Source organism: Oncorhynchus mykiss, chromosome 16 (genome assembly GCF_013265735.2).
Source record: "Oncorhynchus mykiss isolate Arlee chromosome 16, USDA_OmykA_1.1, whole genome shotgun sequence".
NCBI lineage: Eukaryota > Metazoa > Chordata > Actinopteri > Salmoniformes > Salmonidae > Oncorhynchus > Oncorhynchus mykiss.
This window is the reverse complement of record NC_048580.1, coordinates 40,696,835-40,723,511: the sequence shown is the minus strand read 5'-3', so window position 1 is coordinate 40,723,511 and position 26,677 is coordinate 40,696,835. Positions and strand designations below refer to the sequence as shown.

Below are 26,677 nucleotides of genomic sequence, written 5' to 3'. Positions count from 1 at the left end.
AACGGGATTCATCTGCGAAAATAACACTTTTCGGGCGTGAAGTCAGTTACGATGTCGAACTGTAGTGAGGTCAAGACCCTGGTGACGACAAGCACGCAGATGAGTTTGCCAGACCATTTGTGCAGAAATTCAGGTTGTGCATACCCAGTTTCATCAGCTGTCCGGGTAGCTAATCTCAGACACTCCCACAGGTGAGTGTAAAGGGCCTGGGCTGGCGTGGTGACATGTCTGATTGTGATGCCAGTTGGACTTACTGCCAAATTCTCTAAAAACAACATGGGAGGCGGTGTATGGTAGAGAACATCAATTCTCTGGCAACTGCTCAGGTGGACATTCCTGCAGTCAGCATGTCAATTGCACACTCCTTCAAAACTTGAGACATCTGTGGCATTGTGTTGTGACAATGTGCACAAGGTGGACCTGTGTAATGATCATGCTGTTTAAATCAGCTTCTTGATATGCCACACCTGTCAAGTGGATGGATTATCTTGGCAAAGGAGAAATGCTCACTAACAGGGATGTAGACAAATTAGTATGGATCATTTCTGGGATCTTTTATTTCAGCCTAAGAAATATGGGACCAACATTTTACATGTTGCATTTATATTTTTGTTCAGTGTATATTGTGACATGTCCATAGAAGTGACTTTCCTGCCTAATATGGTTGATTTCATCCTGTACAGATAGTTGGGTGACGACAAGCGAGTCATCTGCTACTCTCCCACATTCTCCCAAAAGCAAATGTTTTTACTTAAAAATGTGGACATGAAACCACATTATGAATGAGTTTTCAGGACGCAGCTAGTCTTGTGGCAAAAAAATAATTAAAAAGATGTACAAAATATTACAAACTAAATTCCTGTCACTGTACAATAGTAATATTTACTGCCTCAAAGCACAAAGTAAAACTGAACAGGGAGGTTGGTGGGGATAATAATGGTAGTATCGTGTTGTAGTGTGGTGGCCCATAAGAGTGGGTGAAGGAGAGGAGGTTGGGATAACCAGGTGAAGGAGGGAGAAAGAAGAGAGGAGCGGCAGAGGGGAGATTCTCAGTAGTTATGGCTAATAAGGCGGGGTAGGCCTTGTCACAACTTGGGAGTGTGGCTTTAAAACTGGCAGGATTTAGTCGCAGTCCTTTCCGTGTTATTTTCCATGAGCCCTGGTCAAAAAGTAGTGCACTAGATAGGGAATAGGGCGCCATTTGATATACAGCCTGTGTCTATCGTTGTGCGTCTCCAGCGAGCTACCTGGCTCTGCCGCCTGTCCGTCCCACTCTTATCTTACATCTTGATGTCCTCCTCAACACTGAGCTGAGAGAGAGTCTTCTTGATGCGTAGAGCCGTGAGGCGGGCCGCTCCGTTAGAGTACCAGCACTCCCTCATGATCTTACCCATCACACGCAGAGACTGGAGGATGAGAGAGGGGGAGGTTAGAGTCGGTCAACACACAATCAACCAACTTCACCTTTATCTAGTCCCACAGGGTGAAAAGGAAATGTCAAATGAATTGCCTTATGTGAATAAAGAATTTTAAAAGTACAATAAAACTGCAAAAGCAATTGTTTACACCATATTTACATTTCAAATGCAGTCAATCACTAGTAACTTAGAAAACAAATGCAATGTTTCTGTCCAGAAAGTCTTGAGTTTTTTTTGTGCGTATTTGTTCTCTCATTACCTCGTAGCTCTGCCACCAGTTGGGCACGTTAGGCCTCAGCCTCTGGTCACATACCACCTTCCTCATCTCATCTATGGAGGGGTCAGAGGGCACCAGGTCAAAGTAGGGCAGCTGGTAATCCTCGTGGATACCTGGGGGGGGGGGCCTGGTCAGTCACATGCTCACGTCTAAGAAGATTGTTCTCATAGTAATGTGGTTCTTGACAAGTGAAGGTGTGTTTCAATGAAACTACATTGCAGTCAGACTGCACAGAATCACTCATTTACAAATCCCCATGTAGCCTAAGTAACTACTCGTGTGGCCAAAATGAGCTGAAGCACTCCCCCAGGCATTGTGAGATTGGACCATCTGCAAGGTACCCAGTCCGTGTCTTACTTCCAGTGTTGCAGCGGCGCGCTATCTCCCAGTACACCAGCCCCAGGGCGTAGATATCAGCACACTTAAACGAGTCAAAGTGTTTCATGTTGATGGTCTCTTCCAGGACCTCTGGAGCCATATACCTGGGAGACAGAGAGACAAGCAGGTTTCCACTAAAGGAAAGGATGTTTTGTGTACCAGTATATCACTGAGATACGGTATCAAATACACCAAATTCAGGAGATGAATTGAACAAAAATATTCCACATTTTTACAATGTCTATTTTATGCAGTCTATTAATTTAATACAGGACATGGCAGCTAGTCGGGTCAGTACCTCTTGGTGCCAACACGCTGGTTAGGGGCGATGTCTATAGTATCAGTGATGGACTCGTGGCGTACTGCCAGCCCCAGGTCAGCAATGGCACACATGCCATTCTTCTTCACCAAAATGTTCTTAGACTTCAGATCACGGTGGGCGATACCAGGCTTACCTAGAGAGGAGGAAACACTGAGTTGGAAGACTGGAATGGAAGGAGCACAGGAGCACACGACAATGTTTAAACCAGGTTTACATTTGAACCAGGTCATCGTTTGTAATATATATTAGCTGTACTGTCTTTTTAGTTGTGTGTCGGACCCCAGGAAGATTAGCTGTCGCCATGGAATCAGCTAATGGGGATCCTATAAAAAAAAAATCTAATTTATAGGCAGGGCAATGAGTGCTAACAATGGCCGTGTGAGAGGTGTAAAGTGATGGGAACAAAAAGTTAACTGGCTAACTTGGTGATCCTGCTGTGTTGTAGAACACCCTGGCTACCAGGCTAATTAGGAATGTGTTAACACATACAGTGGATTTGGAAAGTATTCAGACCTTGACTTTTTCCACATTTTGTTACAGCCTTATTATAAAATTAAATAAATAGCCCTCCCCCCATCAATCTACACACAATATCCCATAATGACAAAGTAAAAATATTTTTTAGAAATGTTTTCAAAAACTGAAATATCACATTTACACAAGTATTCAGACCTTTCACTCAGTACTTTGTTGAAGCACCTTTGGCAGCGATTACAGCCTCAAGTCTTCTTGGGTATGACACTACAAGCTTGGCACACCTGTATTTGGGGAGTTTGTCCCATTCTTCTCTGCAGATCTTCTCAAGTTCTGTCAGGTTGGATGGGGAGTGTCGCTGCAGAGCTATTTTCAGGTCTCTCCAGAGATGTTAGATCGGGTTCAAGTCCGGGCTCTGGCTGGGCCACTCAAGGACATTCAGAGACTTGTCCCGAAGCCAATCCTGTGTTGTCTTGGCTGTGTGCTTAGGGTCATTGTCCTGTTGGAAGGTAACCTTCTCCCTCGTCTGAGGTCCTGAGCAGATTTTCATCAAGGATCTTTGTACTTTGCTCCATTCATCTTTCCCTCAATCCTGACTAGTCTCCCAGTCCCTGCCACTGAAAAACATCTCCACAGCACGATGCTGCCACCACCATGCTTCAACGTAGGGATGGTAATGACTAGGTGATGAGCAGTGCCTGGTTTCCTTCTGACGTGACGCTTGACATTTAGGCCAAAGAGTTTAATCTTGGTTTCATTAGATCAGAGAACCTTGTTTCTCATGGTCTGAAAGTACTTTAGGCAATCTCCAAGTGGACTGTAAATGTGCCTTTTACTGAGGCTTGGTTTCCATCTGGCCACTACCATAAAGGCCTGATTGGTGGAGTACTGCAGAGATGGTTGTCCTTCTGGAAGGTTCTCCCATCTCCAGAGAAGAACTCTGGAGCTCTGTCAGAGTGACCATCGGGTTCTAGGTCACCTCCCTGATCAAGGCCCTTCTCCCCCGATTGCTCAGTTTGGCCAGCTCTAAGAAGAGTCTTGGTGGTTCCAAACTTCTTCCACTTAAGAATGATGGAGGCCACTGTTCTTGGGGACGTTCAATACTGCAGGAATGTTTTGGTACTCTTCCCCAGATCTGTGCCTTAACACAATTCTGTCTGAGATCTGACAATTCCGTCGACCTCATGGCTTGGTTTTTGCTTTGACATGTACTGTGGAACTGTGGAACCGGTGTGTGCTTTTCCAAATCATGTCCAATCAATTTAATTTACCACAGGTGGACTCCAATCAAGTTGTGAAACATCTCAAGGATGGTCAATGGAAACAAGATGCACCTGAGCTGAATTTTGAGTCTCATAGCAGAGGATCTGAATACCTCTGTAAATAAGGTATTTCAGGTTTCTCTTTAATAAATTAGCAAACATAACTAAAACAAACGTTTTCGCTTTGTCATTATAGGGTATTGTGTGTAGATTGAGGGTAAATTATGATTTTAAAAAAATCAATTTTAGAATAAGGCTGTAACATAACAAAATGTGGAAATGGTGAAGGGGGTCTGAATACTTTCCGAATGCACGGTATGGTCCTTATTCATCTCGCCGCTGTGCTTACCCTGCGTTCCCAGTATCTCCATATGCAGGTGAGCTAGGCCGCTGGCGGCAGACAGGGCCAGTTTGATCATGCCCTCTATAGTCACAGAATAGTAGTTCAGGTAGTCAAACAGAGAACCGTACTCGTGGTAGTCTGAAACCAGCCACAACTGGGTCCATGTGCCGTTATCTGAGAGAAAGAGAAACGCAGACAAAGATGGAGGATAATTCTGTTAATAAATTTTTTTTTTAAAACTTGATGAAATTCACCTACATAACACCAGAGATATGTCTGTGTTGTAAGTGGTGTGTGTACACGGTTCTCTGTGTGGTGCTGTAATAGAACAGCGACGGAACGCTCACCTTTATTGTCGGCGGCGATGAATCCCAGGATGTTCTCGTGTCGCAACATGATGGTCTGGTAGATCTCAGCCTCTCTGAACCACGAGCGCTCCTCTCTGGAGGAGAAGATCTTCACCGCCACGTCTCCCCCGCGCCACTTCCCCCGCCACACCTCCCCGAAGCGGCCCTTCCCTATGATGTCCTGCAGAACGATGGTCCTGGCCACCGTACGCTGCACGAACAGGGGCAGGCCTGCAGGAGGAAGCAGAAAGAAGGACCACTGATACCACTGGGCTTTCGCCTAAACACTAACTTGAACTAAACTTGTATGTGTACACATATGCATCTATTGTGTTACATACAGACGTGGTTGTACATTGAATTAATCCACAGTGTAATAGGACCTCTGTTCGCAGGCGAGGGTAGAGTTCAGGGCGGTTCTGTATATAGAACCTTTACTTCCAGCAGTGTAGGCTCAGTCTACTCACCAGAACCAGACCCGGAGGTGGACATGTCATAGATGAGATCCTGCAGGGTCTTGTCCTTGGCCAGGTAGAGGTGTTCACAGGAGGGGTCCTCCACCTCCAGCCGCTGTCTGTGGCTGTACAAAAGAAGATCAGCTGTCAGAAACTAAAATGGTATCTTCTCACCCCCCCCCGCCCCTCCAAATCCACCACAGCCCTGCCATCCCATCTGTAGGGCGTACTCAGATGGTACTACCTGGGACCAGAGACTCACCTGTAGGTCCTCTGGTGATGCTGGAAGAGGAATAATCCCACCAGCAGCAGCATGCACAGCAGGAAGACCGGCCCTGCGATCACAGCCACCAGCTCCACCGGGCCCCAGGGGCCTCCAGAGCCCACCCAGCCCAGCTCCCCTGGTTTCACCGGGACTGGAGCGAGGGAGAAATTGAGAACAGGGTGTTAGCAGTGGTATTACCATCTTTCCCAATAAAATAAAACAAAAGGGTGCATCTCAATAGTACGAAGTGGCTTTCTCCATCTCCTCTCTCTTATGTGCACTGATATGAAAACATTGGAGGGGTAGACACAGAATGGTTGCTATAGGGGGGGGGGGGGGGTGCCTTCACCAGCCCTGTTCTTTCAAATCAGTGCAGATTTGTTATTTTTTATTAAGAGACAGGAGACGAGGAAGCTTTACTTATGCGATACACACAAAACGCAGACGGTGTGGCTTTACTCACGTGAGGGAACCTTGAGGTCGACGCGGTTGCAGTAGTCAGTGTAGCAGCAGTGTGTGTTGAGCAGTCCCTCAGCACTGAGACAGTAGAAAGGTTGGCCAGGGGGCACAAGGCTGTCTCTGGCGATACAGATCCTTACATGCTGCTCATGCCCCTGGATGAAGGAGGTGGAGGCCATGCAGGCCCCATCAGTCTCACACTCATAACCAGACTTCACACAGTTGGTGCAGTTACACCGCAGGGCTGAGGGAAAAAAAGGGAGGCACAAGGTTAGAATGAGTACTAGTTAGGCATCAGGACTATTCTATGGGCGCTTGAATCAGAGACCGAGATAACAGGCATGGGGTGGAATGAGTTGGAGAGAACTTCCCAGAACAGAATGCGATGAAGAACAGTTGAAAACTTTCAAGTCACTGCAGTACTCAGATGTCCAGTAGAGGGCATCTAAACCAACAATACAAGACTCAAAGTACATTCCATCTACCGGACTAGCCAGGATAGAGTCCCGTTCGGAAGAGACGCAACAATACAGCCAGTGGAGTGTGTAGACTGGTTTAGCAGCAGACAGAGACCCGGACGGAAACCAGTTTCTCTAAAGCAGAGGCAGCCAAATACTCCATGGAGAGGAGACTGTCCTGGGATGCTGGGACAGACGCACCAAAACCCAAATCCCCAATGCAGCATTCTGCTACTCAAAGAAAGCAAGAGAACACATTTTTATTTAAATAGGCAAGTCAGTTATGAACAAATTCTTATTTAGAATGACGACGTACCCTGGCCAAACCCTCTCCTGACCTGGACGACGCTGGGCCAAATTGTGCACCACCCCTATGGGACTCCCGATCACGGCCGGTTGTGATACAGCCCAGGATTGAACCCGGGTCTGTAGTGCCACCACTAGCACTGCAATTCAGTGCCTTAGACCACTGCGCCACTCAATCCCCAAAACACTGTCAGGATCATAGCTTTGATTTAAAGCCCGCAGCACAGACAGTTTGATAGGGGCCTGTTTTAACAAGTCTACAATAGCTGGGCCACTCAAAACTAAATCACTCTTGCTTCAGAGGAAATTGAAAGCTAGACTAGAACAAAAATTGCAACAAATTCAAACAGAGGGGGACAGAGTGAATTCAGGTCTGCTGCCACCTAAAAGACACTTCTAAAGGGCCAAGCCTTGTCAGACCTCAACACCCTCTGGATTAAAAACATTAAATAAAAAGGGATTTACTCTGAAGCTTTCTGCTAATCCTCTCCCTATTCTGGGGGGTTTCCAAGCAGCCCTTGAGCCTTCTCCTTCCGCCCGGTTAGTTTATTTGCTCAAACAGAAACTGTTTAACTGTACTTAAAAAAAAAAAAAAAAATAGTATGTGCAGGAGGGGTAAAGCCCAAAAATAGCTTTTTCAAGTAACACCCCCCCCCCTCAATGGTCATAAATCACACCAATTTAGCAGTGTGGACAAACAATCAAATCAAAACTAGACGCAAAAGAGATAAAAGGAATAGAAAATCTAAACAGAAAGTCAAGCTACTGGGGGTGTAGAACTGTGATGGACAATAGGTGCCTCTAACAATTTAAAACAAAATGACAAGGATAGCTTAGCAAAATCAGACAGGAATGCGTTCCAGATCATGGGGCTTTAATAGGTAATTCGGAATTGAGAATTGGTCGCTCCTGAACATGGACGGCGTAGCTGCAGTTAGGGAATTCAATAAGTGATTAAAAGTACCGCAAACACATTGAACAACTTACATTTGATCAATATTCAGGAGTCCTCTTATTTATTTATTTTAAGGAGGTGCTGAACAGTCTGAGGTATAGTCAGATGATATTCTTCATACAGAGCGTTTCTGCAGGGAGATTGATAGTGGTATGGCATGTGCTGGCCCATATAATGTTACAGTAACTGATGAATGGGACGATCATCGTGTAATAGAGAGTGCAGCACTTCTGTTCAGGAGATATCTACATCTTGCCCAGTTATCCTCATATTTTTGGTGATCTTAGAGGTTATTGTTTCCATGACAATTGACCATCAAATCAGAACACCAGGAAAGCGTACAGGCATGATCTACAGGTATATCATCAATATGGACCCCTATATAATCTGGATTCTATTTTCTTTGGACCAAATAATAAGTCAGTGACAATGTTCATTTTAAACCACTGAGAAATTAGATAATGTTGATGAACTGAGGTAAATTAAATCTTTGTGAGAGGAAAACACACAAATATACAAAACAAGTCAAGTGTGTATGTCCTGTTTCATGAGCTGAAATAAAAAAGATCCCAGAAATGTTCCAAACGCGCAAATTTGATTATACCTGTTAGTGAGCATTTCTCCTTTGACAAGATATGCCACACCTGTCAGGTGGATGGATTATCAAGAAGCTGAATAAAACAGCATGATCATTACACAGGTGCACCTTGTGCTGGGGACAATAGAAGGCCACTAAAATGTGCAGTGTTTTCACAACACAATGCCACAGATGTCTCAAGTTTTGAAGGAGAGCTCAATTGACATGTTGCCTGCAGGAATGTCCACCAGAGCTGTTGCCAGATAATTTAATGTTAGAGAAATTAACATAAGCCGCCTCTGTCATTTTAGAACATTTGGCAGTACGTCCAACCGACCTCACAAGCGCAGACCACGTGTAACCACTCCAGCCCAGGACCTCCACATCCGGCTTCTTCACCAGCCCCCCGGACAGCTGATGAAACTGGAGTATTTGTCTGTAATAAGGCCCTTGTGGGGAAAAACTCGTTCTGATTGGCTGGGTATAGGCCCACCCACTGGGGAGCCATGCCCTCCCAGGCCCAGCCAATCAGAACGAGTTTTTCCCCACAAGGGCTTTAGACAAATACTCCTCAGTTTCACATTTTTATTCAAACTATTATGATCAACAGTATCAAAAACTTTTAAGAAAAAAAAAATCTAACCTATGATCTTCGCAATCATTTGGTGTATGTATTTCACCAATTAAGTAACTAACAGCCATGTAGGAAGGGTGAGATTTCTGAAACCATACTGAAGTTCATAAAACTGACTTTCCTTGTTAAGATATAACGGATGAATTTATGCTTTAACATTTTTTTTTAGATGGCCGGCAAAATTGAGATTGGCCTGGAATTTGTGAAGTTTGCTGGATCATCAACAATGAGCACTAGTCTCTCAGTCTCACTGGTAAGCCAAGACAGACTATGTTAGCACAAGCTTCAACCTTCCTCTGTAGGTTCATCTCTGGAGTTTCAACAGCAGCAGGTCTCCTGCAAAAATATCCATCCTCAATCAGAACAGAACAGTTTGAAACAGCACTTTCTTCCTGAGCTACTCCTGCTGTAGTTTCACCACTCTCCTTAGGATCCAAATATTGTCGGGTTAGTAACACTTTCCCACCCACTCAGTCTTACTCAACCCACTTCCCTTAAGTTTACTCACCACCCCCCCCCCACACACACACACATACCCCTCTCCCACCTATTGCGCCATCATAATGTGTGACTGGGAGCCATTCCCACAGTTGAACTGCTGCGTGTCTGCATGTACAGTGCATTCTGGGAAGTATTCAGACCCCTTGACTTTTTCCTTATTGTAAAATGGATTAAATATATTTTCTCTCAATGACAAAGCAAAAAAAAGGATTAGAAATTTTAGCAAATGTCAAAAAAAAAAATGCCCAATTTCAAATCAAATTTTATTTGTCACATGCGCTGAACAACATGTGTAGACCTTACAGTGAAGTGCTTACTTACAAACCTTTAAACAATGCAGTTAAGAAAATACCTAAAAAATATATTAAAGCGCAACAGTAAATAACAATAGCAGGGCTATATACAAAGGGTACCGGTACAAAGTCAACCAGGGCACCAGTGTCAAGGTCATTTAAGTAATATGTACATTAAAGTGACTATACATAGATAAAACAGAGTAGCAGCAGTGTAGAAAGGGGGGGGGGGGGGGGGGGGGGGGAATGCAAACAGTCTGGGTAGCCATTTGATTAGCTGTTCAGGAGTCTTATGGCTTGGGGGTAGAAGCTGTTTAGAAGCTTCTTGGACCTAGACTTGATTCTCTGGTACCACTTGCCGTGCGGTAGCAGAGAGGAGTGGCTGGAGTCTGACAAATTTTAGGGCCTTCCTCTGACACCAGCGGGTGTAGAGGTCCTGGATGGCAGGAAGTTTGGCCCCGGTGATGTACTGGGCCGTACACTCAACCCACTGTAGTGCCTTGCGGTCGGAGGCCGAGCAGTTGCCATACCAGGCAGTGATGCAACCATTATACTCTCGATGGTGCAGCTGTAGAACCTTTTGAGGACCCATGCCAAATCTGTTCAGTCTCCTGAGGGGGAATAGGTTTTGCCGCTTCCTCTTCACGACTGTCTTGGTGTGTTTGGACCTTGATAGTTTGTTGGTGATGTGGACACCAAGGAACTTGAAGCTCTCAACCTGCTCCACTGCAGCCCCGTCGATGAGAATGGGGGCGTGCTCGGTCCTCCTTCCCCTGTAGTCCACAATCATCTTTGTCTTGATCACGTTAAGGGAGAGGTTGTCCTTGCACCACACGATGAGATCTCTGACCACCTCCCTATTGGCTGTCTCATCGTTGACGGTGATCAGGAATACCACTGTTGTGTCATCGGCAAACTTAATGGTGTTGGAGTCGTGCCTGGCCGTGCAGTCATGAGTGAACAGGGACTACAGGAGCCCGTGTTGAGGATCAGTGTGACTATGGTAGTCTTCTTGAAACATGTATTACAGACTCAAATCAGGGAGAGGTTGAAAATGTCAGTGAAGACACTTACCAGTTGTACTCCGCATGCGCTGACCACGTCGTGGTAATCCGTCTGGCCCTGCGGCCGTGTGAATATTGACCTGTTTAAAAAGGTCTTACTCACGTCGGCTGCGGAGAACATGATCACACAGTCGTCCGGAACAGCTAATACCCTCATGCATGTTCAGTGTTATTTGCCTCGAAGCGAGCATAGAAGTTTTTTTTAGCTTTTCTGGTAGGCTTGTGTCACCAGGCAGCTCTCGGCTGTGCGTCCCTTTGTAGTCTGTAATGGCTTGCAAGCCCTGCCACATCCGACATAGTACAAATTGATCTTAGTCCTGTATTGACGCTTTTCCTGTTTGATGGTTCGTCAGAGGGCATAGCGGGATTTCTTGTAAGCTTCCGGGTTAGAGTCCAGCTCCTTGAAAGCAGCAGCTCTACCCTTTAGCTCAGTGAGAATATTGCATGTAATCCATGGCTTCTGGTTGGGGTATATACGTACAGTCACTCTGGGGACGACGTCGTCAATCCCCTTATTGATGAAGCCAGTGACTGATGTGCACTCAATGCCATTGGACGAATCCAGGAACATATTCCAGTCGGTGCTAGCAAAACAGTCTTGTAGTTTAGCATCAGCTTCATCTGACCACTTTTTCCATAACCCGAGTCACTGATGCCTCCTGCTTAAAGTTTTTGCTTGTAAGCAGGAGGAGAGAATTATGGTCAGAATTGCCAAATGGAGGGCGAGGGAGAGCTTTGTACACATCTGTGTGTGGAGTAAAGGTGGTCTAGAGTTAATTTGCCCCTCCTGACTGAACAAGATTATTACAGTTAATGTCCCGTTGGTTGGATAAACATGCTTTCAGTTCGTCCCATTTAAATTTTCCAGCGATTGAACGTTGGCTAACAGTACGGATGGTAAAGGCAGATTAGCCACCTATCACCTGATCCTCACAAAGAACCCCGATCTCTTTCCGCTAAATCTTTCTCCAGCGAACGGCGGGGATGAGGGCCTGTTTGAAGTATATCCTTCCCGTTCAACTCATTAACTCTTTTGGGATAGGGGGCAGCATTTTCACTTTTGGATGAATAGCGTGCTTAGTGAACTGCCTCCTACTCTGTCCCAGATACTAACATAATAATAATAATAATAATAATAATAATAATATTATTATTATTAACTAATATTGGATCAAAAACACTGAAGTTTCTAAAACTGTTTGAATGATGTCTGTGATAACAGAACTCATATGGCAGGCGAAAACCTGAGAAAAATCCAACCGGGAAGTGGGACATCGGAGGTTTGTAGTTTTTCAAAGGTTGGCCTACCGAATACAGTGGGATATGGATAAAGTTTCACTTCCTACGGCTTCCACTAGATGTCAACTGTCTTTAGAAACTTGAATGAGGATTCTACTATAAAGGAGGGGCTCATGAGACCTGTTTGAGTCAGTGGTCTGGCAATAGTGCCTTGGTCTCATGACGCGCGCTCCCGACAGTTACCTCTCGTTCCAGTGCTTTTCTTCAGACAGGAATTCTCGGGTTGAAACATTGATGTTTTATGTTAAAAACATCCTAAAGATTGATTCCATACATCGTTTGACATGTTTCTAAAGGACTGTAAAGGAACTTAGAGTTTTTGTCTGGACGAAGTGCCTGCACCTCATGAAGATGGGTTACTGGGCTGAACACGCTAACAACAAGTGGCTATTTGGACATAAATTTATTGTCAAACTGGGATTCTTGGGAGTGCCTTCTGATGAAGATCAGAAGTGAATATTTATGGTGTTATTTCTAACTTCTGTTGACTCAAAAATGGCGGATTTTTCTCTGGCTGGGTTGGGCTCTGAGCACCGTTCTCAGATTATACTTTTTCCGTAAAGTAAAAAAAAATAAAAATCTGACACAGCAGTTGCATTAAAAGAAGAAGTCTCTTTAATTCTGTGAATAACACTTATCTTTTATCAAATGTTTATTATGAGTATTTCTGCAAAATCACCAGATGTTTTGGAATCAAAACATTACTGCACGTAACATGCAAATGTAAACAGATTTTTGGATACAAATATGCACATTATCGAACAAAACATACATGTACTGTGTAACATGATGTCCTATGAGTGTCATCTGATGATCAGATTAATTTCAGATTAATTTTTTTTTTTTTTTAAATCGGACACGATGGGTAGATTAACAAGAGGTTTCTTTCATTTGCTGTATTGGACTTGTTAATGTGTGAAAGTTAAATAATTATTTTTTTTTAAATAAAAAAATTGTAAATTTCACACACTGCCTTTTCAGCGGAATGTTGTCGAGGGGTTCCGCTAGTGGAACGCCTGCCCTAGAAAGGTTCAAAGAAAAATTCTTTGTCCAATTCGAGGTGAGTAATGACTGTTCTGATGTCCAGAAGCTCTTTTCGGTCATAAGAGACGGTAGCAGCGACATTACGTACAAAATAAGTTAAACAATGAGAATAAAAAATAGCACGGTTGGTTAAGAGCCAATAAAATGGCAGCCATTCTCTCTGGCGGCATCATCCATCATGTTGCACAAGTATTCAGACCGTTTGCTACGACACTAAATGGAGCGCAGCTGCATCGGGTTTCTGTTGATCATCCTTGAGATGTTTCTACATGATTGGAAGATGCCTGGCCAAACTGAGCAAAATCGGGGAGAAGGGCCATAGTCAAGGAGGTGACCAAGAACCTGATGGTCACTGACAGAGCTCCTTGGAGATGGGAGAACTTTCCAGAAGGACAACCATCTCTGCAGCACTCCAATCAGGCCTTAATGGTAGAGTGGCCAGATGGAAGCCATTCCTCAGTAAAAGGCACGACAGCCTGCTTGAAATTAGCCAGAAAGGATCATTTTGAGGATCTGCAGAGCAGAATGGCAGAAACTCCAAATACTTGTGCCAAGCTTGTAGCGTCACAACCAAGAAGACTGTTGCTTTAACAATGTACTGAATACTTAAAATGTGATCTGTTTTTAAAAACCTGTTTTTGCTTTGTCATTATGGGGTATTGTGTGTAGATTGGAGGGGAGGGAGAAACAAATTAATCCATTTTAGAATAAGGCTGTAACGTAACAAAAAAAAAAAAAAAAAGGGGGGGGGGTCTGAATACTTTCCGAATGCACTGTATGTGTGTGCGCGCGTTGTTGGAACAGCGTTTTGAGGAAAGTGGAAGTGGAATGAGTCGACATCTTGCCATTTCATGTCAGCAGCAGCGTGTGCAGTTTCTTGTAATTCAGTCATTCTCGTCAGCAACAGCATGTGGACTGCTCTTGGAGCTAGGGACAGACGGGGGAAGTGCCAGTAACTCCTAGTGGCGCGTGTCCAAGTTCACTGCAGTTCACACGCAATCACAGACACGGAATTTCCTGCAGATTACACAGAGATGAAGCAACAGGCTTTGATAGAGAGAGAAAACAACCCAGTGCCACATCCTATTCTGGAGCATAGTTTCGTGAAATAGTTTAAATAAGGCAGGGAGAAGGACCCGGGACGAGACTACTGCCAAGTTTTTAATCAAATCGTGTACATTCCCCCTCAAGCAGACACCACGACGGCCCTCAGGCAACTTCACTGGACTCTGTAAACCATACATCCTGAGGCTGCATTTATTGTAGCTGGGGATTTTAACAAAGCAAATTTGAGAACAAGGCTACCTAAATTCTATCCGCATATTGATTGTAGACTTGTGGGGTTAACACACTCGATCACTGCTACGCTAACTTCCGCGATGCTTACAAAGCCCTCCCTTCGGCAAATCCAACCACAACACCATCTTGCTCCTACAGTCTTAAAGGCAGAAACTCAAACAGGATGTACCAGTGACTAGAACCGTTCAACGCTGGTCTGACGAATCGGAATCCACGCTTCAAGATTGTTTTGATCACACGGACTGGGATATGTTCCGGTCAGCCTCAGAACACCATCTATACGCTGACTGAGTGAGTTTATAAGGAAGTGCATTGGAGATGCTGTACCCACTGACTATTAAAACCTACCCCAACTAGGGGTGGTTTATAGCCCGATGTGATGACTGTCCCATACACACACAGACAAACAGTTTACAGAAGTTTAAAACATCAGTGAAAATATCCATTCAAGAGGGGACAAGCCAGGGAGGCAGGGAGAAAATATGGGTTGCTATGCTACAGACTCCCTAGCCTTATGATGACTGGCCAACAGGAATGAGAAGACATACTGCATCTTCAACAGATGGTATTTTTATCTCAAAACTCCCTAGTCCTTGCCGATGACAAGCATACCCATAACATGATGCAAACACCACCATGCTGGAAAATATGAAAAGTCGTACTCGGTGACGCATTGTGTTTGGGTCGAATCTGACACATTGTATTCACCATGCTCAAAGGGATATTCAATGTCTGCTCATTATTACGTTTGAGGCATTGGAAAACCTCCCTGGTCTGTGTGGTTGAAATTCACTGCTCGACTCGGGGACCTTACAAGAATTGTGTGTGGGGTACAGATGAGGTAGTCAAAATAAAAATATGTTAAACAATATTATTGCACACAGAGTCTATGCAACTTAATATTTCACTTAAAGCTAAACGTTTACTCGTGAACATATTTAGGCTTGTCATGTTTTCCACCCCTTTTTAATGGCATTTCAGTTTTATTTTGTATTAAAAATACAATTCCACTTTGACATTGTAGGCAGTGGCAGAATTTCACGTGAATCCATTTTAAATTTGGGCTGTAACACAACAAAACGTGGAAAAGGTCTAGGTGTGAATACTTTCTGAAGGCACTGCATGTCCAGTTGTGAGCTCTCCAAAATCGGTTTGATTGTCACTGTCTCAGGATATCAGCCAGGTGAACCCCTTTTGCAGATGATAATGGCATGCGTCAACAGGTTATTGTACATCTGAAGCAGAGAATAGCTAAACTCACCTTGTTTGCATATTGTTGAGCTAGCCACGTGTCACCAATTTAAAATGATAAATGTATATACATGATCTAAACATATGCCAGTTTCACATCTGGTTCTTGGAGGAAATTGCTTAGTGCAAATCCAACCATTTGTATTCTAGGTACAGTACATGAAAATAAGGAGCCCCCCCCCCCCCCCCCCCAAAAAAAAAATGTCAGCTAATTAAAAATGTAAAGAAATTAAATAATGGAGTGTGGGGAGCGTGGGAATTCTACCTTGTTTATTTGCTGAGAATTATTTTAGAATAGAGACAAAATCAGAAGGTCAATGGGGCGTCAGGGTAGCCTGGTGGTTAGAGCGTTGGACTAGTAACCGGAAGGTTGCAAGTTCAAACCCACAAACAGGCAGTTAACCCACAAACAGGCAGTTAACCCACAAACAGGCAGTTAACCCACAAACAGGCAGTTAACCCACAAACAGGCAGTTAACCCACAAACAGGCAGTTAACCCACAAACAGGCAGTTAACCCACAAACAGGCAGTTAACCCACTGTTCCTAGGCCATCATTGAAAATAAGAATTTGTTCTTAACTGACTTGCCTGGTTAAATAAAGGTAAAATAAAAAAAATAAAAAAAGGGAGGTGGATTGCAAAATGTATCTTATAGAACATGAGCCATTAGCTAGAATATATGACAATTATAATGTTAGAAGATACCATAATCCAATTTGTAGCATATTACATGCGAAAGGTACAATGTGAGTGAGTGAGTGAGTGAGTGAGTATCTTTACATCCTTCGGTGGGAAACGGACACAGTTTAATTTAGTCAACACAAATGGTGCCGTTGATCAAAGTTTTGAAGTTTAGGTTGATTGAGGTTCATAGCTAGCTAGCGTCACATGCAAATATTGTTGTGCAAATTTCAAATCAGCAACATTGCTAACCAAACATTAAGGGATAACTGCAACCAAAAATCTATTTCTTGTATTTTTTCCCAGACCTCAAAAGTAGTCTTGGTTTAAGCATTGTTGTGGACTTAGAAGATTCAATTTTGTTAAAAAAAAATTTAAAAAAAATTGTGCTTTTGAGTAAAAAAATACAATAAAATTGAAACCCAGGAAAAACAGAAATGGAATTTGGGGTAAAACTAAAAACAGATTTCAGGTTAAAAAAAAATATTTATAAAAAAAACATTTTACATGGCCCTACATATAGACACAATACCACAACACATCAGTGTGCCTAATATATAAACACAAGACTTCTAAATGTGTCCGAAGATAAACAGAACTCAGAACATTTTTGCTCATGATTTAATTTCCTTTCAAAAGTTTTCAAACAGAACTGACTCTTTTCAGAGAGTAGGCTTCCCAGGGGAGGGACAGTCAGCTCCACTGTGGGGGTTGAGCTGGTTGGTGTGAACTCTGCACATAATTGGTGTCCTTACACTGGTCCTTTGTGCTGAGATTACAGGGAAACGAGGAGGGATTGGACAGGCCTGTGCTAAACAAAGAGCAGGGAAGTATGGAGAGGAGGTGGAGGAGTGCTCCACTCACCACCAGACCTTGTGCTCTGGGGATAGAATAGATCAAATACTTTGACAAAAATATGTTGGTTACATAAAAAAAGTATTTTTTTTTAAATAAAATGTCTGCAAACTCAGTGTCCTATGAGGAATTGCTGAAAATCTCATCTTCTGTGGGCAGAGACAGGGGACAGGCAGAGGGGAAGAGCACAGATAAGGGGGGGGGGGGGGGGGGTTATGTAGCCCCCCCGTGGTCTGTGAGGAGTCTGCAGCTAGCTAGAGTAACCAGCTGTGACATTCAATCATTAAAACCCAGTCTAGACTGAATACAGGTTGGATGGAGCCGTTTAACAGCAAAGTGTTAAGACCCTATCATTCCAAATGGCAGACATAGGGAATAGGGTTCCATTTGGGATGTACACTATAAAGTGCCAAAAGGGGCTCTGATAAAAACTGTTGCACTTCATAGGGAACAGGGTGTCATTTGGGACGCAAACAGTGAAGGGAGGGATGAATAAAACATTGTTGCCATAACCAGTGCTTGCTTCATTTGGACTGAGCTCAGGACAGACCTGTGTTAAAAATACAATTAGAAAGTATTCCAAATAGTTAAGCTGGGCATGGTTGAGCTTGCCTAGTACAATGGACCAATAGAATAGTAGAAAAACTGCAAAACCCCACCCATTTGGCACTCCAGGCAAGCGGAAGCAAACGCTAAAAGTATTTGAAAGATTTGAAAAAGTGTTAGAACCCAGGTGTGGTTCAGGAGAGAGCTTTGTGGGAGACGGACTCCAAAATCACAGAAATGGGTTTAACAAACATTGCAGTGACTGTGTTGGTGTGCCAGTCAGACGCTGACACTCACAGTGCTTGTGTTCATGTGCATATGGTGAATCAGTCAGTTACAACAGTACACCTCAAGAATGAGTATGATGTCAGTGGAAAATGTTTAGCCTAAGCATGTTTGGCATGGGACAAAAAAAAAAAAAAAAAGTGTTACACAGCAGCAAAGAATTCTGGGGGCTAAACAGCACAGAGCAGACTGACTGCGTGTGAGCACCATTACCCAAACTGCACTATCTGAAATTAGATACAGTTAGCTACCAGACAGAGGGCTGATCAAGACAAGCAGACGCCACCAGACAGAAAAAACGTACACACACACACACTTCAGCCTTTATCAATACTGGGAGTAAAGAGGAAAGTCATTACATTGGTCTCCATCATCACAGGGTCAGATTACATACCATTCTAAACAGCACACTAGTACCTGCCTAACCCTCTGTATGTCTGTCTACGTGAGTATAAGTGTAGCTACACTATTCAAGGCGTTGTTCTCTGAAATGTGTACTGATTGGAGACTAACGGCAGTGCAGTGGAAGGTGGGTATCATGTTCAGCTCCTCCATAAGAGTCCACTGCACTGTGACACACAGACACCGCAATAACACATAAGGCTAACGACCACAGAATCATATTTCTTAATTTGTATTTAAGTGATCATGTCCACAGGTCAGTGAGAGAGAGGCCAGACAGTCTGCGATTAGGCCTCTCAGCCTCCAGGGCTCTCTGGGCTGGAGGTCATTAGAGGCACCCGGGTCGTTAAGCTACACTCACCCCTAGTGGACCCAGGCTAGAACCTTCACCACAACACACACACAGAACAAAAAGAGGAGGTTATTAGCCTGGTGATTAAGGGAGGAAAGCTACTCTCACTCAGCCCGACAAACTAAGACCCACAACAGAACTTGAGACAAAGTACACACACGTAAAAACCAGAATTCAACTACCTCATATGCACATAGATGAACATATAGGAAGCCCCAGACCATATCTTAAGTCACACCACACGTTAAACACAGACACGACGTAAAAGGAGAAAAACTGTCCTATACGCAAATCTATCCTGAACCCAGTGACTCCAGGCAGCTCAGTTCCTGTACATTCCCTTGGCTCTGATCTGGTAGACAGGCATGCACATGTTGGAATCTGACTATGTGCTCCCTTTCATTTCCATAACATCATTAGGACATGAAACATCTTTCACACAGCGCGCGCGCACACACACACCCGAATGGCTAGTTCAGCAGCACGCCAAGGAAAAGGGGATTTTTCTTATTGGCTGTACTAAATTAATGTTCTTGGTGATTACATGAGGCAAGGAGAGATAATGACAGCAGTGGTCCGGTCTAGTTTCCAGTGGTTACAAGAGGAACATAATACTAGAAGGATATTGAGCCCATTAAACCACAACACTTCGTTCTGCAACAAGGGAAAGGGTTCATACAGACAGTGGAAAGTCAAATTCAAGGCTTTTCAAATACTTTTTCAAAGCACTAATATTTATTTTCAAGGACCACCAGTTTGTAATAGTTCAATTGATGCAATTGTTTCTAGTCGCCAGAGGCACAATATCATGAAAATGTTGTAAAAAAAAATAAAAGATCTTAGTATTCATCACTACCTTACAGGTCCTACTCAATAACACACATTTCACTACATTCATGTGTTCGTGCTGTCGATTTTGTCATTTGAGTAGCGATGAGCAGAATTTGGGGATATGCCTTATGGTGAACACATTTCCAGCTTAGTGACCGTTTTTAAAATTGGACGTCTCCTACTTGATAGCTACGAAAAAGCGTCTTGCTTCCGACTGGCAGCTTCAGTCGCCGGTCGGGGGAAGGGCACCGAGGAAAACAGCACGTGAACGTCCATCAGAACGGCAGCATCACAGCTGCTGCTTGATAAACCAGAATATCGCAGGCGCTCCGTGAACGATGCGATTGTTAAATGCGATTGCTCTGGAGGGCCTCCCGAGTGGCACAGCGGTCTAAAGCACTGCCGTGGTTGAGGCATCACAACAGATCCCAGTTCGAACCCAGGCTGTGTCGCAGCAGGCCGCGACAGTGAGACCCATGAGGCGACCCAGAATTGGCCCAGCGTTGTCCGGGTTAGGGAGGGGTTGGCCGGCATGGATGTCCTTGTCCAATCGCACTCTGGCGACTCCTGTGGTGGGCCGGGCGCATGCACGCCAACACATTGGCCAGTTGTACGCCGTTTCCTCCGAAACATTGGTGCGGCTGGCTTCCGGGTTCACAACAATGCTCCCGACATCCGCCTCTCCCGAGGAGTTGCAGCGATGGAACAAAACTAACTACCAATTGGATATATCAAAATAGGGGTTGGAGGTTGTTGCATAGAAAACAAATCATTATATAGAACTGGCGCCAGCGCAGGATGTGGCTCTTCAGGGCCGATTCACCCATGCTCGCAATGCCAAAGTCTGACGCATTTTTGCACCTTGTGGGTTGGTTGGTTCCAGTGTTACATGAACTGAAATAAAAGATCCTAGAAATGTTCCATACGCACAAAAGGCAGGTTTGAATCTACATTAACCTGGCATTTTAGCTACCGATATGACGTTTGCCAACACCTAATCAGTCAGTTCTGTACCTGCCTGGCATTGTGGGTGGCAACCACATCACGAAACGAGTGGAAGAAAAAAAAAAAAAAAAAAAAAAATTAACTTGTCTGCCTGGAAATTATTTTCAGATTTTCCAGTACTTGAACTTCAAGTACTTTAAGCCCCTCAAGCGAACCCTGAAACAGAAGCCAGACTAGCTGTGTAGCCCTATAAAAGTTACTGGCACAGTGGGCAGCAGAAGGACGCATGCAGTGCCATCAGAAAGAATTCATACCCCTTGACATAATCAAATCGTATTTGTCACACTCACCGAATACAACAGGTGTAGACCTCACAGTGAAACACTTACGTACAAGCCCTTAACACTTTTTTCTTAAAGGCATTGTTGGTTAAGTACATTTTTTTTTAATAAAAAAATGTAACAAATAATTAAAGAGCAGCAGTAAAATAACAATAGCGAGGCTATATACACAGGGGGTACCGGTACATAGACACCAGTTAGACGAGGTAATATGTACATGTAGGTAGAGTTAAAGTGATCGTCGTGTTCTAGCCAGAATTCAAAATAGTTTTTTCCCTGTCTAACACAATACCCCATAATGAGAAAGTGAAAACTTGTTTAGAAAATGTAGCTATAGTAAACAAAAATAAAATGGAACATTTGAAAGATTTTACTGAGTTACAGTTCATAAGGAAATCAGTAAATTGAAATTAATTCATTAATCTATGGATTTCACATGACTGGGCAGGCCCACCAACTTAGTTTTCCCCACACAAAAGTGTTTTATTACAGACAAATACACCTCAGTTTCATCAGCTGTCCTGGTGGCTGGTCTCAGATGATCCCGCAGGTGAAGAAGCTGGATGTGGAGGTCCTGGGCTGGCGTGGTTCCACATGGTCTGCGATTGCGAGGCTGGTTGGACGTACGGACAAATTATCTAAAATGACCGACGCGAGTTATGGTAGAGAAATTAACATTAAATTCTCTGACAACAGCTCTCGTGGACATTCCTGCAGTCAGCATCCCAATTGCATGCTCCTTCATAGATGTCTCAAGTTGTGGCATTGTGTTGTGTGACAAAACAGCACATTTTAGGAGCCTACTTATTGTCCCCAGCACAAGGCACACCTGTGCAATGATCATGCTGTTTAATCAGCTTCTTGATATCCATCCACCTGACAGGTGTGGCATTATCTTGGCAAAGGAGAAATGCATTGGAAACCCCATTTGACTTTGTTCCATTCCAGGCATTACAATGAGCCCGTCCTCCTATAGCTAATCCCACCAGCCTCCACTGATGCACTGTCAACAGTGGGACCTTGAGTCTTTCTAAATTATGTCCAAACAATTGAGTTGGCCACAGGTGGACTCCAATCAAGTTGTAGTGACATGAAGTATGAGCAAAGGAAATAGGCACCTGAGCTCAATTTGGAGTGTCACAGCAAAGGGGTGTGAATACTTATGTAAATGAGGTAGGTCTGCATTTTATTTTCTGTCAATTTGCAAAAGATAGCTTTGTCATTATGGGGTATCGTGTGTAGAAAACTTCCATTTAATCCATTTTGAATTCAGGTTGTAACACAATGTGGAATAAGTCAAGGGGTATGAATACTTTCTGAAGGAACTGTAAGTGACACGACATAACATTGAGAAGATAAGTCTGCAATGGGTCAGTCAGGTCCACTATAGGCTATAGTATGTGAGGGGGAAGGGGTGTAGAGATTGAGAGACACAGGTGACGAGAGAAAGCAATTGGTGTACGAGGGGAGAGAGACACGGGCCAGAGAGAAAGCAGGAGAGACGCGCCCTGCCTCACGGCAGTGTATCTGTGGCTCAGACAGTGCATATATCACATTGCACATCCATTTTATTCTGGCACCTAGTTAAGTCACAAAAGCATGTCAGCTTCATAACGACGAGGCTAATGATTGGTCAGGCCCAATGTCTTCAACGGGAAAGGAAACCGGCAACCTGTGAGCCATGGCGACCCAGTCAGTAAAGACGTACTGTCACAGACCAGATAACCCGCCAATCGTAGTCCTGGTCCAGGGGTATTCAACTCTCCTACCAGGTCCGGAGCCTGCTGGCTTTCTGTCCAACTTGATGAGTAAATGCACACACCTGGTGTCACAGGTCTAAAGCAGTCCTGGTTAGAGGGGAGCTGGCGTCAGGGTCCAGAGTTAAGCGGTTTTCGGCCAACTTTTTACTAGGTGGCCTGCGCTACCTTTGGGTTTGTCAGGTTTTAGTTTGAGCTTTGTTACAGCATAATCCATTGTGTGGTGTGAACGTCTGGCTCCAGGCTGCGCAGCATCGGCCCCTCTTCACACAGCAGCCCAGCTGGACACAACCTGAAACCCCGAGCCAGAGAAACCGCCACTCTCACTGGTACTAGAGAACTTACTAGTCCTTGAGCGCTACATTGACTACCCCATTCAAACGGTCAACTCCGGTGCATCCCAGTCATATGTTCCCATAAAGTTACCTTTAAAAACAAGACCAGTTCTGGAGTTTGGTTTAGTGGTGATACCAATCCCTGAGCCCGTCCATTTAACCCTCCTGCCATCTCACTTCAACACAGTCTATTTTTTTTAAACCTAAAAAGATGTGAATAGGGACAGAAAAAGGTGACAAATCAATGTGGATCATGTCTTTATCTGAACCCGGCCGGATGAGGGAGGAATGTAGCTCTGATTCTTGGAAGAGGAATGAGTCATTTAACATAACTAATGGGTGGCAGCAGACTTGAGGTTATTGACATTGGCAGATAGGGTTAACTTTCTCAGTCATTGTTTTAAGTTTCTGTGAGTGGCAAGTTGGAACAAGGGAATAGAGAATAGATCACACAGGGAGAGAAATTACTGGGAGCTGGCCAGACACTCCCCTCACTATTCCATTTAAATGCCCCAAGTGGAATAACGTGCAATGATTTTCAATCTAAAGAAAGAAACACCAGCCCCTTCCAGCAGTTTAGTTGAACATACTTTACCCTTTCAAAAAGTTAAGCACAAATAACCCAGTACACAGGCACAAACTAGCTAGTCTAGCTAGTAGCTACAGACTAGGTACACCATATGCCAAATTCCAATCCAGATGTATTAATTTATCATAGTATGCCATTTAGCAGACTTTCATCCTTATGTATGGGTGATCCAGGGAAACAAACACACCATCCTGACACCTTGCCCTACCAACTGAGCCACAGAGGACCACCATTTTGGATCTGGTCAACAGCTGCTCTGGGAAGACTGGGGGTGGGGGGGGGGGGCATAGCAGGAGTCTGAAAAGACCCCCATTCGCCACATTTCCGTCACAAAGAACCCAGACTTCAACTTTAACTTCTGTCTGGGTCGGCTGAATGGACGAGAAGGGTGCAACTGCGGCCCGCAATTCAGGGCGTTCCTGCATGGAGCCCCTCTTTATACTTCTGTTGGTCAATTTTTATGTTGCGGGAGGCAGGGGCGCTCCAGTACAGTAGGTGGAATTAATGCACAATAACATTGGATGCCAACTAACGATAAACCCCACAGACGAAGGGGCGGGGGCAACAACGGTAGCTAGCTAGCCATAAACTGGTAGGCAGCGTCCTTCACCTCTGTCTATTGGGCACTGTTCTCCCTGTTAATCTCTGTTAATGATGGCGAGGGCAAGTAGGAGTGAAGGACACCGTGTGCTAGCTTAGCCAGGCAAGTGTGACACTGTGTGCTAGCTAACTATCAAACTAGCTAGTACAGTGTCGGCCTAGCCTCCCGCCTGCTGTGCCAGCGGGAGGCAGGACGACCGGTAGAGTGTCCTTCGCCCCTGTCTTCCGGGCACGGTTTTCTCCGGTATACAGCAGGAGGGGGTCGACACAGTGTGTCGATAACTAGCAAGCTAGACAGTGTCCTTCGCCCCCGCCGGTGAGGGCAAAGTGTTCAACAGGTGGGAGGAATGGACACGGTCCTCCGGTGTCGCTCACGCTAGCTAGCAAGGAGTGTCCACATGCAGGAACGCCCCGAAATGAGGGCGTCAGCTGCATACTTAGAATGGATGGCTGTTGTCGCACCCTTGCCTGCTTCCACTTGGATAGTGCACGGTGGTCTTTTAACTACTCCTGTAACAGAGACACTTATGCAGAGACCTTATTCACTGCATTTATTCCTTGCGTCACAATTTCTATTTTATCTTTTACTCTGCATTGTTTGAAAAGGACCCATAAGTAAGTATTTCACGGTTAGTCTAAACCCGTGGTTTACAAAGCATGTGACAAATACATTTATTAGCTTCACAACATGTTCACTTGTTAAAAAAAAGGTTTTAAAAAAGTACCACATCTGGATTTAAGTCTATTTTTTTCTATCCAGTTCTCTTGGTTGAAGGATATTGGCTAGCTAAATTACTTCGGTATTGATAACTAATAGATGCAGAAGGAAGAAAAAAAAAATCACAAAGATCTAAAAAAGGTCTGTAAATGTAGTCTTTCACCTTGTCTTCCGTGGAAGAGCTAACGATACACCCCACCACAGCTAACGTTACTCTAATCGCCACTTGATTGTTTTGTAAACACTAAAGCATAACACAGCCACACACAGATAACCAACAGCAACAGAAACGTGTGGCCTCCTTCCAGAGGGGTACAATACAAAGCAGAATCAATGAGTTAGCCAGTTTAAATAAAAAAAAAAAAAGGATTGATTTTCTGGTTCATTAGGAACGTTTTGGGTTGTTGGGTCAATTCGACCAGGGTTTCCCCCAAACTCGGTCCTGGGGCCTCCCTTGGGTTAACATTTTGTTTTTTTGCTCTAACACTAATGTCACACTGCTGATACAAATAACAAATTCATCATCAAGCTTTGATTTGAAAAAGCTGTGTAGTTCAAAAACGTGTATCCAAGGGAGGCCGCAGGACCGAGTTTGGGAAACCCTGAATCAGACCATGCCCACTTCAAGATTTCCCCCTCAAAAGCAGAATATTTAGGCAAGTTAACCCTGCTCTGTAGTATACCCACCTGGACACACAAATAAAGCGATATTGAAATTCACAAGCTATCGACAAAACACTAACGTTACATTACTGGCCCTTTTGTGCACACCTGGCTAACAAATTAGCTAGCCAGCTAACGTTACCTCGCGCCAGACTGAAGGAGGTTTTTTTTCCCCGACACGTTAATAAATCACATTTTCTATTTACTTGACGTAACACGAGCATGTGAGCTGCCGGATGACAAACACACGGGCCCGTATACCTCCGGCAGTGTTCCTCAACGAGTTCAGCAAGCAGCGCTAGCCACAATGTGTCAAATGTGATTTATTAGCTAGCTAGCCGTGGTTGAACAAATCCCAGACAGGCAACGCCATGATGATCGACAGGCGATGCCAGAGCTAGGCAAGCCACCCTCATGTTATTAAACAAACAAAAAAACGTCAAAATCAAAAGATGGCACATGTAGCTATTTCACTTACCGTCGCCGATGGCTAACCCAGACAGGGCCAGTAACGTGAGAACAAATCGTTTTAAAGCCATTCCTTCAGCATTCCCATCGCATTCGGAGGGTGGTATTGTCAACACCACGGCCAGACCTAAACATAACCACACACCATACAGCCGCTGCCAGCCTGTTGAAGTGCTACAGGCGGCGGAATTAAAGGGCGGTGCGTCGATTTTTAAAGGGGAGGGCTTTCTGTGGTTTAGCCAAAGACCCGTTTCAAGACCCTTTGTTGGGGTAGAAGACCCGATCCTACTCTAGACTTGATTGAGTTATTTGTGCTGCAGACAACGTTTCATATTCGGACTGCAATGATTTTTAGGCATTGCTTTTTAAAATAATTTATATTAGCCTACAATTTATTAATTCGGGCAGATAAATGACCTGACTGCACTAGTTGTCATAGAATGTAGGTCTATCAGGGCACTTACGTTCACATTTCAATTTAGGGCAATGACCTATGAGTGTATTCAGTGGAAAATGATTTAATCTAAGTGAGATATACCTCCACTCACTCTCCTAAATGACGTGGTCAGGTCCATCCAGGATGTATTTGGCAAACTGCTATATATAGCTCGATCTCTCTCTGCTGTT

General features: G+C 44.2%; 1 protein-coding gene across 2 annotated transcripts; it reads right to left on the bottom strand.

Moving 5' to 3' along the window:
• Positions 1-533: 533 nt before the first annotated feature.
• Positions 534-26,245, bottom strand: LOC110491966 (activin receptor type-1B). 2 transcript variants are annotated; one of them, XM_021565870.2, is made up of 10 exons: positions 26,061-26,245; positions 6,005-6,244; positions 5,539-5,692; positions 5,289-5,401; positions 4,822-5,052; positions 4,481-4,648; positions 2,372-2,558; positions 2,053-2,177; positions 1,678-1,808; positions 534-1,406 (listed from the first exon to the last, which is right to left on the bottom strand). In XM_021565870.2, the coding sequence occupies exons 1-10, from the start codon at positions 26,119-26,121 to the stop codon at positions 1,281-1,283; spliced, it is 1,536 nt and encodes a 511-aa protein (XP_021421545.1). In that variant the 5' UTR covers positions 26,122-26,245; the 3' UTR covers positions 534-1,280. The 2 variants fall into 2 exon arrangements, with proteins under 2 accessions (XP_021421545.1, XP_021421546.1); XM_021565871.2 differs by having other exon boundaries at positions 2,372-2,528; positions 26,061-26,244.
• Positions 26,246-26,677: the final 432 nt, after the last annotated feature.